This window comes from Poecilia reticulata, linkage group LG2 (assembly GCF_000633615.1).
Source record: "Poecilia reticulata strain Guanapo linkage group LG2, Guppy_female_1.0+MT, whole genome shotgun sequence".
Classification (NCBI taxonomy): domain Eukaryota; kingdom Metazoa; phylum Chordata; class Actinopteri; order Cyprinodontiformes; family Poeciliidae; genus Poecilia; species Poecilia reticulata.
In genome coordinates, this window is record NC_024332.1 from 26,504,083 (window position 1) to 26,521,898 (window position 17,816).

The 17,816-nt window shown below is 39.5% G+C and overlaps 1 protein-coding gene across 2 annotated transcripts in view; it reads right to left on the reverse strand.

The window, feature by feature from the left end:
- Nucleotides 1-17,816, reverse strand: part of LOC103457508 (plakophilin-4-like) — a 32,878-nt gene that overhangs the window by 14,242 nt on the left and 820 nt on the right. The window contains exons 2-7 of one of the 2 annotated variants that reach the window (XM_008397702.2): nt 17,426-17,605; nt 8,282-8,394; nt 7,259-7,293; nt 6,670-6,771; nt 5,134-5,288; nt 2,284-2,740 (exon numbers count right to left, since the gene is read on the reverse strand). In XM_008397702.2, the coding sequence (XP_008395924.1) occupies nt 2,284-2,740; nt 5,134-5,288; nt 6,670-6,771; nt 7,259-7,293; nt 8,282-8,394; nt 17,426-17,557 (994 nt within the window). In that variant the 5' untranslated portion in view covers nt 17,558-17,605. Of the gene's footprint in view, nt 1-2,283; nt 2,741-5,133; nt 5,289-6,663; nt 6,772-7,258; nt 7,294-8,281; nt 8,395-17,425; nt 17,606-17,816 lie in introns of both variants that reach the window. The other variant, XM_008397693.2, reaches the window with a different exon arrangement.

The window sequence follows — 17,816 nt, forward strand, 5'->3', positions numbered from 1 at the left end:
AAAACCATCTGCAAATCTGTGCGGCGTCAGGCTTTGCGACAGAATCAGACCTATATGGGTCAGAGTGAGCCGCTTTGGGCAGCATGCAGGAGTAAATCTGCGTCTCTGCAGCCTCAGCAGGGAGAGCCGTCGATAAACAGCTAATAAAAGCAGGAGGGATGATAAATCTGGCTTAATGTTTGCAGAAGAAAGACTTCTGAGCTCAGAGAGATCCTGGTGCCAAAGTTAAACACAGTCAGTTCAAAGCTGCATTGATGCGTTTCTTTTTGGTGGGAAATTTGCTCCGAGTGCGCCTCAAAGACGTTTGTAAGCCGGGCTCAGCGAAGAGTCTGGCAGCAGCACAGAAATAATCCTTTCTCAAGTTTCTCAGCAAGACGCGGCTGTCTCAGCTAATGATTATTTTGATGATAATTAATTTAAGCATTTTTATGCAATGTTGAAAAATACATCAAATTCAATTCTGTTTTTCAAATAAGAAAATATTTTTAAATATCTAAAATGCAACAACAGTATTGATGAGCATTTTATCATTTGTAGAAGCTAAAATACTTCTAACATCAACATGTGAAAATCTCAGTTCTTTCTGCTTGACTAAATATCAATACAGTGATCTGTTGATTAGTTTTTGATCAATCAATTAATAACTATCGCAAAATGTGCTTAATAGGCTTTTTTTATTTATTTTTACAAAACATGAATCCTAAAACTGTTTTTTTTTATATATTAAATTGAAACTGTTATTGTTTTGTACAGTTTTGGTTTAATAACCCCTCACAATGTGTTTTTTCAGTCTTAACACTCAAGCTAACAATTAACCAATGACTAAATTAGATGATAATTATTTCATTAATCGATTCATCATGATTCAGGTCTAGATAAAAATAATACAATACACAGTTTGAAGACTGTAGGACCATCTTACAGTCGTCCTAGTCATCTGTTACCGGGCAAAGCTGATTTGTAGAAATTTCTGTTTACTGGCTGAAAAGAAAACAATACCACAAGGAAGTGAAGCAAAAATAAAAAGACGCTATGATGCAAGAAAACCATTACAATCTAGATGAGCCGCTGTTAAATTTTAGTGGCTGAAACGGCAAAAAACAATGAACCAACTGTGAAGCAAGGTGCATTTTCTCCTCACTTTAAAAGCTAAATCCAGCATCACAATGATCGAGCAGGATAAAGCCGACTAATATTAAGCTCCCAGAAAGGCTTCGCCTGCTGAAAATCTGAGGATTAGGTTTAAAGAGTGATCGGACATCCAGCTGAAGGTTGTTGAAGGCTAGAAAAACCATGTGGTGAAGCTGCAACCATTGATACTAAAACAGTTTCCTCACAGCCTGAAATCCCACAGAATCCCACTGATCATGCTGAGTGTTTCTTCACTCGATACTACTGAGTCTCTCTGACTTGTTTTCCTCCTGCGCATCAATCACAGCGTCCAACTTTGTTAGCATGAGGCCTTGGCTCAGGGTGAAACCTCTGTATTCCTCTTTTACACCAGCTTGCATCATGAAATTCAGCTGCATTTGGAAAGGTTTCGTCTGCAAACGCAGGAAGAGAAATCCGAGTCCGCATACAGTAAGTGACTCTGCACCGTAAAAACTGTTTACTCAGACCAAAACTAAATTATTACAGCAACACAGAAAATAGTTTCAAGTTTATCCAGACCAGTTTCTCTCTCAGCAGCGGTTTTCTGCTCAGATTGTGGCCTGAGGTGAGAGCTGACCTCTCAACCTTTCCTTTCATATTACAGATTCAAATGATGGATACAGCTTTGCAAGAAAAATGTTTGAGCTACAAAAGTGGAAAATTTTTGTCTTTTGAAACTCAGAAAATTTCTAAAAGTTGCAAATTGTCGAGAAAAATTTTGGATATTTTGAAAATAATCTCAGAGATTTTCTTCAAAGCACAAGGACATTTCTGAGCTCTAAAAGTCATAAATTTGTGAGAAAAATCTCCAAAATTTATTTTGAGATTAATCTCATAAGTTTTCTAGAAAAAAAACAAGGAAATTTATGAGTTTGAAAAGTCAAACATTTTCTAGAAATTTTCTGAGATGTATTTCAAAGTTTCCAAGTTCTTTCAAGCAAATTTTCAACATTTCAAATTCAGAAATGTCCTTGTTTTTTCTAGAAAATTCTGAGATTTTTGGCGGAAATTTACTCCAGTTTTTTTCTATATAAAGCCGCCCTAATATGCAGCCGTACATCGATAATTAATGGTAGGCTGATTAACTGTTTGCATCCCAGCAGGAGGTATGTGGTCGTATTTCTGACTGACCTATCAGGCTGTCTGGGCGCGGCAGGGCGCTCCTCTGGTACAGGCCGTACGGATCGGCGCCGTAGGCCAGCGACTGGCTCTGTCTGGGCAGCGTGGAGCCGTAGTGCTGAGGCATCGCCGTCATCCCTGAACGCAGCGGAGACCCCGTCAAAGCCCTCCCCTCGATCAAGGACAGGGTGGAGCCCAGGCGGCCCCCACCTCCTACTCCTCCTCCGTTCCCCAGGGCCTGCGTGGCGTCGCTGGGGGAGGTGGGAGACGGGCAGGAGGGCGGCATGGTGGTGCCGGGGAAGACGGCGGCAAGCGGTTTGGGCTCAGACAGGATGGGCGAGTCGTAGGTGCTGCCCTGTGATGTTCGCATGGAGATTCGGGATGGGGAGACAGTTCCGGTCGTGCCGCAGCCGGGCGACTGGCTCCTGGAGGGGAGGGAAGCCATTCTCCTCAACATCCGACTGGATGCCTGGGAAAAAAAAAAATAGATTAGTCTTCCCAATCCAGTGGAAATGTGACATTTAATTAGTCTGATAAAGGACTCTATTTTTATTACTCCTTCCATAAATGGGCTTTAATTTTCACAGGTCATTATGTTTGTGGGAATGCTATTAAAGTGTGCTTGTGTTGAGGAGGAAATGTTATTAATTTGAGCTAATGGGCTTGAAAATCTGCTTTATGGTGCAGAAAAACACACAAAAACCATCAGCGCCCAGCAGAACCTGAGACAGTGAAACAGATTTACCTTTAATAAGCAAAAAATAATAAAGATAAGCTGAAGAAAATGTAATTTAATTAAACTGATTTGATACATTGGCTACACTTTAAAAATCGAAGCTTTGCAGATGTTTGACGTAAAACATCACTGAGCATCGGCTAAATTAAGAGAAAATGGAAATGAGTTCATTAATATCTGCCCCTCCTGTTTGATCTGTCACATAGAGAGAATAATGTGACACTTTAAAGGTGGGGAATAACTTGATGCTCATGGCAATAATTATCAGGCATGCAGTCGCTGCTCTCAGTCAGAAGTAGAAAAGAAACAGGAGGCAGCTGTTTCCGGTCGAAGAGAATATATTCTCCTCCTGTGTGGCTCCATAGAGTCGCCATGGTTGAGCTTTATGGTCTTTTGTCCAGCTCTCATTATGTTAGCCGCCTAAAATGAGTGTTTTTAACCTCAGGGTTTTTCCATCTAAAAAGCTTCACAGTAATGAGTGGAAATTGAAGAACATTAAAAGATTTCATCTACTATCCAAGATGAACGATTCATAGGAACCGGAATATAATTTACGACGTATTTCTTAACTCAAACTCAAAATCCAGTAGCCATTATGCTTAACAAGTTACCACAAATAGTAAGAAACTAGTATTTATATTCAGGGTGTCAAAAATTAATGCTTGCAGATCTAATAGTTGTATAATTTTACAGCATTATGCAAATTTTTTGGTTGCTTTTCGAGTTGCTAGTTGCTGGTTTAACTTATAAATGATTACAGACATAAACGGCTGAAACTAGATAGGATGCATTTATGACTAAGCCTGCCATAATAAACAATTAATCTCATGATAAATTAAAATTAACTCTATAATTTCTATTCTGAGGAATATTTTTTTTACTTCATAATCCATTTTATTAATGGTTTTGGTTAAAAATGTTTTTTATTGCCTTTTTATTCATTATGTTTGGTTGTTGAGTTTTATTTTGGATATTAAAAATCTTCCGGTTTCAGTTTTATGTGTTCTTTACAAATAATTAACATTTATTGGTCTTTAAGAGGGAAAACTTAGATTATGCCATTGAAAATGGTTTCAAATCAACATTATTATCGTTTATTGCAATAATTACTGGGGCAATTTACAGTCCAGTAGAATTTGTTTTTGTTACTGACCTAGTTATGTCATAAAATACCACTTTTTTATTCCTAATAACAATAATGAGACTTATATATTTGTTTTGAAGTAAATACCTGGTTTTAATTGTGAAATATTAAGTACAAAAGCCAGAGTTAAATACAGTGTACAAGAAAAATAAGGAAAGAATAATTTGTATTGTTTGATTTCTGGATCATTTTATGTTTTTATGTTTACTTTTATGTGACAGTTGTTTATAAAAAATAGGAGGATAAATTTAAATAATTTCAGTCCCATCCAGTTACTTTCTAGTCACATGAATGCCGAGTCCCAGCTGAACCAGTAGCTGATCCAGTGGTTAACCCGCATGAGTTACCAACTAGGACAAGTCTTTTTCTTCTTGTCTTGTTCCCGCTGCAGTCCTGCTTATCATTCTGAATAAAGCAGCTTCCTCTGATTCTCAGCAGTCACTAAACCTGGGAGTAGTAAAAAAACTCTGACCTGAACATTCAGAGCCACATATATACAGTTACAAAGTCGGCCTTCTGTCACCTGGAGAACATCTCCAGGATTAAAGACGAATGTCTCAGTGAGATCTAGAGAAACTCAACCGTGTGTTTAACTTTAGTCACATTGATTATTGAAACAGGAGAGCAGATCCTTCCAGATCTCTCAGGTCTTCTGGTTCTGATCTGCTCTGCATCCCCAGAACCAGAACCAAACGAGGAGAAGCAGCATTCAGCTTCTATGCACCACAAATCTGGAACAAACTTCTATAAAACTGTAAAACAGCTGAAACACTGAGTACCTTTAAGTTTAGAGTTGCTTTTGAAACATCATAAATGAAACATTAATCAAGTAATGTTTCAATTATTGACTGTTTTCTCCATAACTTTGTATTTCTTTTGTGTGTTTTTCTGAAACAGCACTTTGAAATGCCGTGCTGCTGAAATGTGCTGTACAGACAAACCTGACTGGTTGATGAAAGTGAGGTTAAAGGTCAAACTCTACCTGCCCAGAGGCTTGACCTTCTGCTCTGGGGCTTCTGGACATCGAGGCTCGAGGTTCTGAACGCACCACGTTCTGGTTGCTGTAATAGCTGACGCTACTGTCTTGGTACCCGCTGTCTGAATACGAGGTCATGTGGGCTGAATGACCTCCTGACCCTGAAAAAACACCAAATAATTACAGCGCCACATCATCACAGATTTGTTAAATAGCATGGAAATGTGTGTTATGCTTTAATGTTGCTCCTTGAACAATCTGCTGTCCTACTTTCTGCTGTAGGATGAGGAGGAGGAGGAGGAGGAGGAGGAGAAGGAGGAGGAAGCATGTGGGGGATATTTTTATACTCTGAGACCACTCCAACTGTATGGAATACAAATAAGCCCAAAGGCAATTTGTTTTAGCATTTCAGATTGTGCATATTTACCGAAGTGGGAATTAACCGCAGAACGTCGGAGGTTAATCGGCTTTCAGAGTCATAAATACGAGCCGTGGTTTTGAGACAATTCCTATAAATTATTTAAAAGTGTGGAGAAAAAGGAAACAAACACAAGGCTCAAATCAGCATTTGCAGCCACACCAGCTGCTCCGCTGCTGCGCTCCATCACCCGCCCATCTTTGGCGGTTTAACACATGCTGCCAGGATGGAAGCAAAGTGTCAAACGCTCCAGTGAAGGTTCCTAATGTCCAACAGGGAGCCGCTGCAGCTGCAACGCAGAGCTGCAGGTGTGGAAGTTTTACGGCTAAAAATAAAACGTGAGGAGCAGAGAGGAGACAAACTTTAGTTTCTGGGTGTTTTAGTGAACCGGAAAAAGCTAGAATTGTTCTTCATTTAGGTTAAACATGCAGAAACATTAATTAATTATGTAATGTTACTGATCAAATTATGAAAAAATGCCTTTTTGACCAAAATACAGAGGGTTTATCTTGTAAACACAGCTGATGCTCTCAAAACTTTACTGCAGCAAGAGCCGTTAAACGCTCACTGGTTACCATGGTAACCTGCATTTATCTTGATCTTTTAGCATGTTGTCAGCGAACTACAACTGTTTACAACATTGTGATAAAATAAATTATGATGCTAAATTGACATGAGTGTGAATGAGGTGCATCTTAATGACCCATAAACGTTAAATGCAGGTGTGAGAGAAAATGGCCCAGACTTGTTTTTAAGCATTTATAAGTCGTCACTATCTGCCTTTCCTTTACAAATGTGTGCAAAACTTTGTTGATCTTCAGCTAATATAAAAGAAAAAACACAAAACCCATTAAAAAATAATTAAAACCACAAATGAATAAGTTTGTTAACGTGATAAGTCTTTTCCACCAATAGTAACATCCAGTTGTTGATCAATTAAATCCTACGGAAACAGCAAAGTATTACAAACATTTTTTCTTGCTTTTAAAGCACAAAGATGCTGTACTGTCAAAAACTACTTCAGTCTTAAAGAAGGTTTCACTGCAATCTGAAAACAATCTGATCTGCTGTCTGAAACCTCAGCGTCCTCTCTGCGTGTCTCATGGATGTGGACGGACCCTCACTGTCATGCAGGGAGGCGCGGTCCCCTTCAGGCAGGTACAGTCCTTCCTCCACCTCCAGGTGGCGCCCTGGTGCCTCTGCAGCCACACCCTGAGACTCTCCACCTGTCACACAACATCCCTGTGAGCCAAACGTCCATCTTTGGATTCAAACGCTCGAGAGGACGGAAGATGCTAAACACTCACAAAGTCGTCTTAAAGTCAAACAGTTTTTCATTTAGGGTTTTATATAACTGATTATCAGTTTTGCAGGAGTTGCATAATGTGAATAATAGCGCTGACATCTGAGGAGAAGGATCTTTGACAGAATAGTAAATGGGTTCAATTCAAAGCTCACGGTCAGAGTCGGAAATATTGTTTTGTTTTGCTTGACCGGCTGGTGCTGCGTGCCAGCAACCCTGGGTCCTCTGGAGGCTATAAAGCGTTCTCATCTGGAAAAACAATGCAGCCCGGGTGGCAAATTTACAAAGATTTGATCATATCTGAAGCTGCAGGACTAGGAAAATACAAGAAGCCTCAAGTTCAACTTCAGATTGAAGGTTACAGAAGCAAACTGCAATCAACATATCAAGCTAAAAATAAGAAAGCATACCTGCAGATCTCCATGCATACGACTTCTCAGAAGAGCTTTGGTAGCGGAGAAGAGGAGGAGGAAATGGAGGAGACAGGAGAGCAGAGGGCAAATTAGATCACAGAGGAATACTTAATGTTCAGTCAAACCAGGAGGGAGGAAGAAGATTGTGTTAACTAAAAACAGAACAATCACTTTACCCTTAAAAACAAAAAACAAAAGGAAAATAAATGACGTTTTGAAAGCAACACATCCAAATGTGAATTGTTGAGAGTTTATCAGGGTTTCACATTTTATATAAAACTACCAGATGTCATTTTGGTTTGTGAAACAACCTTAAAACTTTATAAGATTGCAACCACTTTACAGTAATCAAACTCTCAAAGCAATAACAGTTTTAAGTCACTCCTTTCATCTCAAAAAGCCGAACTCAGAACTGAAGAGCCTCTCATCGTGTTTCTGAACACCTGGAGTCATTAAATAACATAAAACTGCAATAAACTCAAACCGGGTGGGGAAGTTTGAATTTATAGTGGAGTTTCTTCAAACTGGATCAAAGTTGTTAAAATATATGCAGCGCTGTGGAAAAGATGCAGATTTCTTCTGTTTCTACTTTTCTGTCACATTTCAATGTTTCAGATGCGTCAGAAAATTAATTTTAATATCATAAATATAACAAGAGTAAATACAACCAGCAGTTTTCAGCTGAAGATTTCATTTATTCAGGTTTAAATCAATTGACTTATTGATTCAAATAATCACTAAAATGGGGAAACAACCAGTTTTCATTTTAAGGAGTTTTTCACAGTGGGTCAGATTGGTTTGGCCAGCTTTAATCAACATTAATAAAAAAAAAAATTCTTATTTTGTCTTTGATTATTAGATGCTTTTTATTTGATCAAAACAAATAAACAGAAATCTGTAGCTGAGAACAATTTTAACAGAAACAATGTGTCCAGAAAACGCTCAGAAACAAATTAATTCTGAATTTCTTAGATGAAATCATTTAAATCGTCGTGACAAAAAATCACAGACAGGATCTACCTGCTACTGTCTCCCGCTGGCGACTCAGCTCCCAGCATGCACTTCTCCAGCTGGCTCGCCACAATCTGCCGCTCCTCTTCCAGCTCTCGGGTCAGGCGCTCAAACTGGAGCTCCTGCAGCGAAACATGAACAGAACAATAACAAACCAACATTTTCCATAACACAGCAGCTGCTTGTTTACCCCCCATTTATCCACGCTAGTCAGAATTTAACAAAATCAGCTTTTTGGACTCTGTGTTAGCTCCGTTAAAAGCTTTTCCTCACCACTATGAACCTTTTCAATGTTTTATCTATTTCTGACAAAGGAAATAGGATTTTGACGCCAGCTAAACAGTTAGTGCGCTGGATTTAAAGCAAAATAAACAATATATATATGTAATGGGGAGGAAGTGAGCTTGGCTGGTTCATGGTTTTTAGTAAAAATATAGCACACATTGAGAGATTTAGATAACGCCGTTATCTGGAACAGAAATCTGGACAGGAGCTGACTGAGCAGCTGTCACTAGGCAACCCACACAGGTATGTGTTGTCACTTATTACTTATTTTCATTTTATGATATGAGTTTTCATTTATCTATTGGCTGCAAGTGTGCTGGTAGCATGCTAGCTTAGTAAACATGGTTCTGTGTAATGTGCATCAGTTTGTGTTTAGTCACATCATTTTACTTTAACGTTTTCTTTATTTCAGGCTTTCTGAAGCTAAACTTTGTCTCAACATTTGCATGTATGTTGTTCTTAAACGACGACCTGGTCAAATGGAGCAAGAAATGAAGAAGCAGATCTTGGTTTTGGGGTTTCATAGTATTCTGTGGTGGTGAAGAAAAGGCAAAACTACACGGAAAATCTCTTAATTTGTTAGTGAGACGTGGATCTTTGACACAAGCAGCTAAAATCTTAGAATCATCTTAGAAATAAGACCAGAAGCTCAATAATCAATTAATTTTTTGGGACTAATTATTGAAAACAATCTGGCTTTATGTAGCACAGAGCTTCCAAATTATATGTAATAACTGGCTGTTCCATCTTTGGAGGCAACAAATGGCATCAAATGTTCTCAACACCAGGCAGTGAGTGTTTTAAATCGATGTGGAGAAATGTTGACCTGCTCTTCTTTGCAGAACTGGATGGTTTTCAATCATCAATGGCCTCTTTAAGGTCATGCAACAGTCCATCCATCCGTCATAGACTTTTACATCATAATCCCTTTTAAACTACAAAAGACTTTTAAATCCACACTGCCAGCTTTTCATCTATTTCCTTTTTGTTTTTGGGTCAGCCAGGAACGAGCTTTTCTCTCATTTATTTCACCGGCGTCCTAAAGCCAGCGAGCTGCTGCTGCTGCGGCTGATGAAAATAGCAAAGCTGGCCTGATTTCAGAAGCAGCGAATCCGTTTCTCTGTGCAAAAAACCAACTCCAAGAGTTTAGCAACTTTCTTCCAAACACCTGAACAGCAGAGTGGACGCATTATCACCTTAACTCTAACAGCATGAAACATCAATAATCTCAAGACGAAGGCTGAACACTCAGGAGTAATTTAGCATTTTTAATCAGTGTTGATTCTCTGAAGCAGCTGATCCTCGCTAATTGGACAGATGTTTGTGGACTCTCAGCTCTCGACGCTCGCAGTCGGCTGCTGTAATCTGCTGCAAAATGTTGTCCTGATGACAAATTGACTTTCATTGAAGATTTTTTTTTTCCAGTTTTAGTCGTGTTTATGAAATGTAACCTCCATTTTGTAACAGCATTCATGCATCGTTTCGACTCATTAATGTACAGCAGAGCTCTTTTAACTTTTTTGAAATGTGCAGCTGCAAGATTCAAAGCAATTATATTTTTCTCAGGTAATTATGCGGTATTTCTGTTTTTTGTTTTATTGTTTTTGCATGGCACTTAAATACAATGTCAAGGTGGAAAGAAATGAGAAATGACCTTAAAGAACAAGCAACTCTCACAGCCTATTTATTTGTGAAGAACTATAAAGTGATTTTTAAACAATTTGATTTCCAACCTTCCACCACAATAAAGATTATTCAAGAGTGAAAAACATTTAAGAGCGCTACGTTAATAAGTTAAATATCGATTTTGTCTTTCCTGCAAGCAAGAAGCTGTGCAATCTCATTAAAAGGGCTTTAAACTTGATGAATGATGATGGAAATTTTATAGCACCTTTAGTAAAAAAAAAAAAAAAGAGAAAAAACTCAGTACACCTCGATACAGCTGACTAACATCTGGGGATAAAACTGAGATAAGCAGAAACAGACAAAGAGTCTGATGGTCTAGTTCAAGAGTCCAAATCAAGGTCAAAAGATTTTGTGGAGGTAATTTGGAAATATTTGCAAGGAATTTTGCAACAAAAGTGCTTATGTATAAAGATAAATGTGACTTTTTGTTACTCGCCATGTCGATCACAATATAACTTAACATCAAGTAAAGCTGAGTAAGAAATGTGGGTGTTAGCATCACTTAAACCAAACGTTTTTCATCACATTTGTAGAAAATTTGCAGTAAACTCACAGTTATGCCTTAGTGCAAAAAAATGTGGGGATCTGTTGATTTGTCATGAATGTCTGCAATCATGGAATCACCATCAAAAGTCCTTGTTATTATAAATGGGTTTTGCTGTTTGTAAAGCTAAATATGAGTTTAAAGAGGAAGCAATAAGTAAAATCTACTCTTTTGAGCTTTGCATCATGTTATATTATTCCCTCATTGAAACAAAGCTGGAGTGTTGCTTTGACTCTTTCATGCATCCTCTAATCTCCATGGCAACCATTCAGCTGTGCAAAACGTCTGGGTGAACATAGCCCCACCTATCGAGGCACAGCTCGATAGGTGGGGCTATCGAGCTGTGCAATAGTTCGATAGCCTGGGAGCAACAGTTTCCCAGATTCCACATCACAGACCATCCCTCCCCCACTCAGCTCCTTCAGACTAGCCAGCAGCAATTAGCAAACACCTGCTGGAGCTGCGCATTTGCTGAGCTCATTATATGAGCTACTTCTCAGTGAAATGCTGCTAAAACATTGCTAAAGGGTTAATACAGGAGCCATGTTGTGATGACTTCCTGAAGGCGGAATGAGTTTCTGAAAGAGCAGGAGTTTTTAAAGAGACAGAGGCCCAATTTGAAGGTGTTAAATTACAAAATAATTTTTTTAAGTCATATTTGATATATATGTAGCATTTTTATTACAATTGAAGGTAACATAGTTACTTGATTCTGCTATAAAATGGCACTCTGTAATTAATACTAACCCTTCAAATAAACCTTGCTGTGTGTCTGTTTTAAAAGGATTCTCATTCCCAGTAAATCCACCAGAAACGCTTATTTGTTGCTGTCTGGTGTCTCATTGTTGTGATCAATCAATAATCAACCTGTTTAACATGATGTCCGCTGCACACAGAAGATATTGCCCAGATTGCAAACAGAGCTGGTGAATGTGTGACTGGACCAGTAAAAAGCTACACACCAGGAAACAACTGTGGGAGCTTAAAGCCTGCAGCTTATTGTCACAGCACTGCTGCTGACTGGGCCTTCCTGCTTTCCTTACATCACCCCGAAGCTTTGCAGAGACAGGACAACAGCACACAGGCCTGCTTGTGTAGCCTGACTGGGTTACGGCACAGCATCAGGCCAGCATGAAGCCGTGCCAGGCGACTCCTCACACCAGCTGAGGGGCTCTCACCGACGATCCGACACAGCTTATTGTGAGCCGTCACAGCCTGTTTTTCCGCCCCGTTATCAAGTCGCACCAACCACAGAACTCTGCCGTTTGCTGTGTCTAATCTTGGCCCAGCAGTTCGGTTTATCCACGCCGCATCTATGATATCCGTGAAATGTTCGGCCTACTTCTCTGGCTGCTGCAAACTCCATCGCTAAGGCTTTGTGACAAAGCCAGCTGGAACATTTTCAGGCTCACTTTGCTGCAGTGGTAGATATTTTCTACGAGCGTCTTATCGTGATGAAACGGGTGATAAAGGAAGAGAAGAACGCTTCCACACCTTGCACCATCCAGTGTTCCCAGTCCAGAAAATCCTTATGTAGATAGAAAAATATAAATACAAAATAAAATAAAACGAGATGGATGGATGGATGGATGGATGGATGGATGGATGGATGGATGGATGGATGGATGGATGGATGGATGGATGGATGGATGGATGGATGGATGGATNGATGGATGGATGGATGGATGGATGGATGGATGGATGGATGGATGGATGGATGGATGGATGGATGGATGGATGGATGGATGGATGGATGGATGGATTCACTAAGATAAAACAGTCTGGAATCAATGTTTTTAATGGTGTTTTTCAGGTATTTCCATGTTTTTCCAGGTATTTCCATGTTTTTCCAGGTATTTCCATGTTTTCCATGCTGCCATCCTGTAATTGGATGAAATCCTGAGAGTAACATTGGAGGCAGCAGCTTCATCAGCAGACCTTTGCTCTGTTTACCCTCCTCTTGTTTTCCCATCGTCTCACTCTGCACGCCTCCACATGTGACCTTCCGATGCATTAAAGCACTTCCTGTCTCTTCATAGGCAGAAAGGGCCGCGTCTGACTAAAAGCAACAAGTACACTCCTCCTCTAATGGCGGAGACGCGTCAGTAAGTGGATGAGGCAGGTGGAGGCGGACCCGCATCTGCACAAACATCACAGAGTGACGGCACAGTGTAGCATGATGGAGGATCCAAGAAATCCTCTCAGACCTTGGAGAAACGACTCCAAATTACCAAATTACCAGCATCTGTGCTGGTAATTTGCTGCGACATGGAGCGTGCTTTCTTGGCTCCTTTCATTGAAACCCGGCCCAGGATGAGAAGCGCTGAAGTGGCTCGGTTGTTGTGGTTTTGTTGAGCGCCTCATACATCTTGTGTGTGTTTTTTGATGAGCATGCACATTCTTTCTCAGCAGCGCCATGCATCAAGTTCATCTGGGATCTGGCCTGCAGAGCAACAGCCTGCCGCTGTCAGCTCAGGGACAGAAGACGATCCCTGCAAACAGCTGAGGCGGGCAGTGCCTCCATTCTTACACAATCTGGGAAAGTATGGACTTCAGTTCATCTGTAAAGTGCTTTGAGATTACAAATGATAAATTTAACAGAAGAAATCCAAACTGATCTGAACTGAAATGTTTTGAACTGGATTAATTTCAGTTAAATTGAATTAAATGAAACTGAATAAGTAAACTAGTGAACTGAGGATCCACTTGCCTTGTAATGTGTTTTAAGGTAAAGGAAAATGAACTGGTTGAACTGAACAGAACTGGATTAACCTAAACTGGAGTGAATTTGACTAAAGTGAAGTGAAAACTGAAATTAATTGGGTTTAACTGAACGGGATTGAATTTCATTTTGTTTAAACTGGATTGGATTGAACCAAACGTATCTGAATAGCAGTGAATTCTGAACTGAATCTAATTCTGAACAGACTTGGTCTGAAGTGAATTGGACAGGATGTATTTTCACAGTAGTAAACATTCCTCTTTGTAAGTTGAGTTCAGTTGCCAGAAAAGTCTAAAACGTTCTGATTGGATGTATTTTTTCGGATCCCTGCACCCTTTCACAACCCGATTCAGACACGATTCTCGTCTTTCATTCAGCGGAAACGGCTGCAGGCTGTTATCCCAACATCAGATCGATCCCTCTGTTTGTAGAAGAAGTGACAAATCAAACTGTGCCCCGACACCTCTGCGGAGTCTCAAGTTTCCGAGTCGGCCCGTTTGATATTTCCCTGCTCACATCCGTCACTCTCCCACTTTTAATGGGCTAAACGGGAGCAAAGTGGAAAAGCATCAGGCCCTGAACACAATAGAAGGCAATAACTGATGCGCTCCATTTAGCTCGTCTAATTTGACATTTCTGTGGAGGAACTGCAGGCAGAAGATTTGACGCTTCAGCAGCACCGACGCAGAGAGACGTAAAGCAACTTTGTTTTATTTTCTCTTCCCAGGCTGTTCAGCTGCCTGAAACAAGTCACACGATGAAACGTTTGGCCTCTAGGAACTGCGGGCTTTTCGCCGTGGCTATGTTGGCTTTATGAAAGTGGGATTTTCTGCTTCACATTTGTACATTTCATCTTCTAACCAGAGAAATCTAATAGAAATGTGTCTCAGTTTAGACAAGTCCTCGGGGAAAATACACAATACAGAACGCTGTTGTCATTATGTTCTGACCCCCTGAAAATTTGTAACAGTTTTCCCTCACAAAACAACTTAACTGGAAGTTCAAAAATTTATCATTTTAGATTTTAAGTGTCATTTTTGTCCTTAATTGGAAATCAATTGGGGCTGTGGTAAAAATATACCACAGGGAAGTAATTTAAGACTTTTAAATGCAGGTTTTTAAAGTTTTCAGTTCAGTGCATGTTTTTAAGGCTGAAATAATTAATAAGGGACTAATCAATTAAAATGAAGTATACAGACTCAAAAAAGTGAGTTGTAAATAAGCCAAAACTGAACAAATATTTATACATTCTGCATTTAAGATTAAGAAAAAAAACTTCTTCTGTAAATATTTTCTACCCAAAACTTCTCAAGTGTCAGTAACCTTTAACTAAATAACAAAAAATTTGCAGCATTTTTTCCTTTGCATCCATTTGCAGTATTTTGCTTTTGAATTTGGTTTCTTGTTTGTAGGTTTTGCTTCTTTTTTTCTGAGGTTGCAGCATTTTTCATTTGCGCAATTTTTCTGTTGCATTTGTTTCTTTCTTTGTTGGAGTATTTTGGAGTTTGCATCATTACTGTATTTGCTGCGCATTCGCACGTCGGCCACCATCATTTTCTTAAGTGTTGATGCTAAATCTGTCACAATGAGCAATAAATCCCTTAATTGCATGACAAATAAAAACAAGCTCAGTCATTTTATTTACACAATTCTTTGTTTTTCTTATGTTTCTCTCTTTTTCTGCCAAAGACTGATGACAAAAATCTCCAGATTGGTGCTTTGGTCTCAACTAGTCAGAGACTCCAGTATCCATTTTATTTGTTGTTTTGTTTATTTATATCTAAAATGTCTTAGAGTTCCAGAGTTAGAAGTTCATTAGAAATGAAAGTTACCATTTGAGAAGGTGAACTTGCATTATTATACCATTACTATTATATTCTAACTTCTACAACTATTTATTGTTGAGCAAAATATATTGTCATGTCAAGCCTTCTTCAAGTTTGACTTCAATTTTCTTTGGAAAAAAATACCGCAGACCATGAGCAATGGAGTCAGTAAGTGTTTTGGCAAATGGTTCACAACACAAGCATCCTTTATCCAAGAAAACGGGACATTAAGCAATCTACCAGATCTATTGATATACATTCTCTGACTGGAGATCAATCAGAACCGACAGAAGTGCCCTTGACTTAACCCGTCTGCACGCAGATCGTTTATTCCACTCTGCAACATTGGATCATATTTCACCTGCTCAGCAGAAGCAGTGACATGCCTGCATCTCGTGCCTAAGACGACATTTTGGATTTTTAAAACGAGCAAAATAAAGTTTTAATTTCTAGAGTGATGCATGTGCACAAAGTGTTTGCTCTTGACGAACATGAAGCCTCTTCCTAAGATTTAGGCACAAACTGCAGCCCTCCGAAAAACTGCAGATTAAACATCGGATCCGAGTCTCTTTTCTTAGACATCATAAGCCTTTAAATAGCAGAGCGCCTGATTCAGAGCAGCAGGCCCAGGGACTGAGCAGAGAACATGGCTACTGTCCAGGTATAATTAAGAGGAGGAGAACAGAAAGACTCCCATGCTGACGGGATATAAATCAGCATTAAACATAACAGCAGGGACAGCGAGACAGACGGAGGCTGTCCTCTAAGGTTCGTATTGTTGTTTTCCTGCAGATATGAGGCATTTCAGGGAGCATCAGCCACAAAAAAACAGCGAAAAAAAGTTTGTCATTTAACTATAAAACAGGGAAGCAAAAGCAAAGAATATAAAACAGTAGCATGACGTCACCGTTCCTTTAAATCCCTGCTGGCAAACAACAAATATCTTCTTCTGATCTGGTGCAATCTGCATCTTCTTAGCTTTTCATTTCATGCCATATGCGGGTTTTCTGCACTGCTACATCCTTTTCTTGGTGCTGAATTAAGGAAGTGCAGCAGAAGAAATTATTAATGAGGCTTTTAATAGAATTTAAGGTGCAGATTCATGTGACTCAGCACCGCAATTCATTTACACTTCATCCTCATCTGGAGATAATCCCCCGGATTTGCAGCGTAAATTTGGGCGACTCAGGTCACAACCAAAGCTAAAAACTGCTTAGAACTTGTATGGACCTCCAAAAAAACAAGACAAGGTTGAACTATGACCCAGAAAGGAAGTAAAATGACTCAAATGTTGCTCAACTTGGCATTTTTGAGGTGTTTTCTTTGAGTCACCAATCTGAATGTGCAGTGAAACTGATGTGAGTGCATATACCTTTGTAAACAAACAATAGTGTGTGTTGATGAGTTTTTATATCTCATACTCAATCACTTTTGGTGCCTGAAGTTCCTGATTGTTATGTATGGAACACCAAAAAAGCCAAAAAGTTGTGAAATTTCATGCTTTTCATATGCAAAGTAAGATGTGAATACGGAAGCGAATGTAGATAAATCATAACCACTGGCAAATAACAGTCAATGTTTTCATCCAATCAACGTATTCCTTAGATAAAACACAACCAATAACAGCCAACGGGCATTATTGGTGGTACATTTCTTATCATGACTAGATTTTTGATTTATTGTTTTCACAACAAATTCCAATTAATGATGTTTAAAACCCAGCAAAACTGTCCATATCGCCCACCACTACCAGGAAGTGAAAGAAACTACAAAACCGTAGGATTTAAGACAAACACAACACAGTACAGTTGAATTTTGTAGCCTAATAACATGAAGTTGAGCATGTAAGATTTCTACATTTCTTTAGTTATTATGATGTAATCCTGTGCTACACTGCACAAAAAGGCTAAAAATAACCAAAAAACATCCTCAATGTGATGGAAAATCTCCTGTAACAATCACAGATTCATCAAAATCCTGACAAATGTTCATCCTAAAGTGAAAAATATGAGCAAAGTCACACCATAAAACTGCCAAGGTGGTGTTTGCATTCAAAAGTCAAGAAGAAATGAGTGACAGCAGCATCTAACCTGCTCTTTAACAGAAGCCAGGAGGTTGGTGGTGGTTGTTGTGGCGGAGCTGGACTCCGACTGGAGGCCTTGGCGGCTTGGACCTTCTCTGACCACCATGGGCCCTTCCCCTTCTGCGTCGCCTTCCTCCATATCCCCACAGATCTGGCTGGCTGGCTGCTGCACGCTCCCTCTCTGACCCTGCAGGACGGTCAGGATGTGGGTTAATGCACAGAAAATCACTGTAGTATAATTTTAAGGAACCACTGTGCTTCAGCTGCAGGGATTAAGATTTTGAGATGTTGCAATATCCCAGAATTCATGATACTCCTGCAACAAATTCCCCTCTTATGGTGTGATTGTGCTTTTTTTTTAATCCCTCAAGAGACACAAAGAGACAAAAGATGATTAT